Below are 1666 nucleotides of genomic sequence, written 5' to 3'. Positions count from 1 at the left end.
CGCGCCCCCTCCCCCGGACCCCCTCCCCGGCCCCTGCCGGGGGGCCGAGGAGCCGGCGCGCGGGCGCGGGCGCGGCGCGCTCGGGGCGCGGCGAGCCGCCGAGGCCGGGCGACCCTGTAGTCCATCGGCCTGCGGCGCCGTGAGCCGCCGCTTCGCGGCGGTTTTGCGCCGCAGGCGCCAGGCCAGATCTTCTGGCCGGAGGGCGTAGCTTTTGTCCGAAGGTCGCGAGACAGCCATACGATGCGCTCCGCTCGATTTGTGTCCCACATCGCTGGTTCGAATCTACGGCCTCTCGCGCCGCGACACCGGGCTCGCCAGAGAGCCCCTACGGAGAGGATCGTGGGGAAAATACGCTTTTTCCCGGAACGACGTCGTAACGGCGACGCGGCGGACCGTTTCGCGCCTCGGCGCGGCGAGGGGCGGTGTAGATCTGTATTCTCGCGACGCGCACGCCAGGACGTACGCCCCGTCCACGTGGGCCACGCGTCCCTTTCGTTGCGCGGGCGTCGGCGCGCTCCTCGCGGAGCGGCAGAACGCGGTGCGGAGCTTTACGAGTCGCCCCCCTAGCGGAGGTCGCGGGGGCCGCGCCAGAAGGTGAAGACGTGGCGGAAGACATCCTCGGGCACCTCGAAGAAGAGGCGCTCGTGCAGGGAGGGGGTCGGCGGGAACGCGCGGCGGAACAGGAGGCGGCGGAAGGCCAGGAGGCGCCGGCGGAAGCCGAGGAGCTCCTGGCGGGGCAGGTCGACGTACGCCCGCCAGCTGCCGGCCGCGCGCATGGCGCGGAGCAGCCGGTAGCACCGCATTGGCATCGACCGCGGCCGCGCGAGGTCGACGGCGTCGACGTCCGCGCCGCGGCTCAGGAGCACGCGCGCAATGGCCGGTCTGTCGAGGAAGAGGCAGACCTCCAGAGGGGTGTAGCCGCCGTCCCGGAGCTCGATGTCCGCGCCCGCGTCGAGGAGCATCTCGGCGATGTCCGCGCGCCGGCAGTACGTGAGCGCGTGGCGCAGGCGCGGCGGATAGCCCACGACGAAGGCGTGCGCCGCGCCCGCGGCGAGGAGCAGCGACACGGCCCGCGCGTAGTTGTAGTGCAACGCTTGCCTGAGCAGACGGTCGAGCGTCGACGCGCCGACGAAGTCCAGCCAGTTCTGCGTGTCGAGTCGATCGTAGTGCTCCTCGAAGTGCTCGCGAAGCAATCGATGTTCGTCGGCTTCTTCGGCGGCGGACAGGGCCGGGAACGCCGGCGCGGTCTCGAACCACTCGCCCTGGTAGTAGAACTCGTAGGAGACCTCGTCATAAAGCGGCGGCACGTCGGCCATGCTTTTAGACTTGGAAGCGGCACGGCCAGCTCCTTGGGGTACCTTGAAGGCCTCCTTGAAGGCGGCCTCTCCGCGGCGGCCTCGCGCGACTACGCACTGACTAGGCGCCCTTACGTTACTCAGCTAACCTACCGTGGCGTAGCTAAACTACCGTCGAGGATGTCGCTCATCATGCGCTGGCGCAAGTGGGGGATGTCGGCCTGGCTGAAGTTGAGCGGCAGGCCGAGGGACAAGTAGTTCGCGTAGAACGCGACGAACACCCCGCAGCTGTTGGCGTCCCTCTGGACGGGTGTCACCGACAGCGTGTCGACGAACGTGAACTCGTCGGAGAGGGGCACGCCCTTCTCGGG

The 1666-nt window shown here is 69.9% G+C and overlaps 1 protein-coding gene across 1 annotated transcript in view; it reads right to left on the bottom strand.

The window, feature by feature from the left end:
• Positions 1-563: 563 nt before the first annotated feature.
• The window catches only part of AURANDRAFT_61323 (hypothetical protein), a gene marked incomplete at both ends in the record, with an annotated part of 3218 nt that continues 2115 nt past the window's right edge, over positions 564-1666 (bottom strand). The window contains one exon of the mRNA XM_009034869.1: positions 564-1286. Coding sequence (XP_009033117.1) covers positions 564-1286 — 723 coding nt within the window. The remainder of the gene's footprint in view (positions 1287-1666) is intronic.

This window comes from Aureococcus anophagefferens (genome assembly GCF_000186865.1).
Source record: "Aureococcus anophagefferens unplaced genomic scaffold AURANscaffold_2, whole genome shotgun sequence".
In the NCBI taxonomy this organism is placed as follows: Eukaryota; class Pelagophyceae; order Pelagomonadales; family Pelagomonadaceae; genus Aureococcus; species Aureococcus anophagefferens.
Note: the sequence above shows the minus strand (reverse complement) of the source record. Positions and strands in the feature narration are given on the sequence as shown.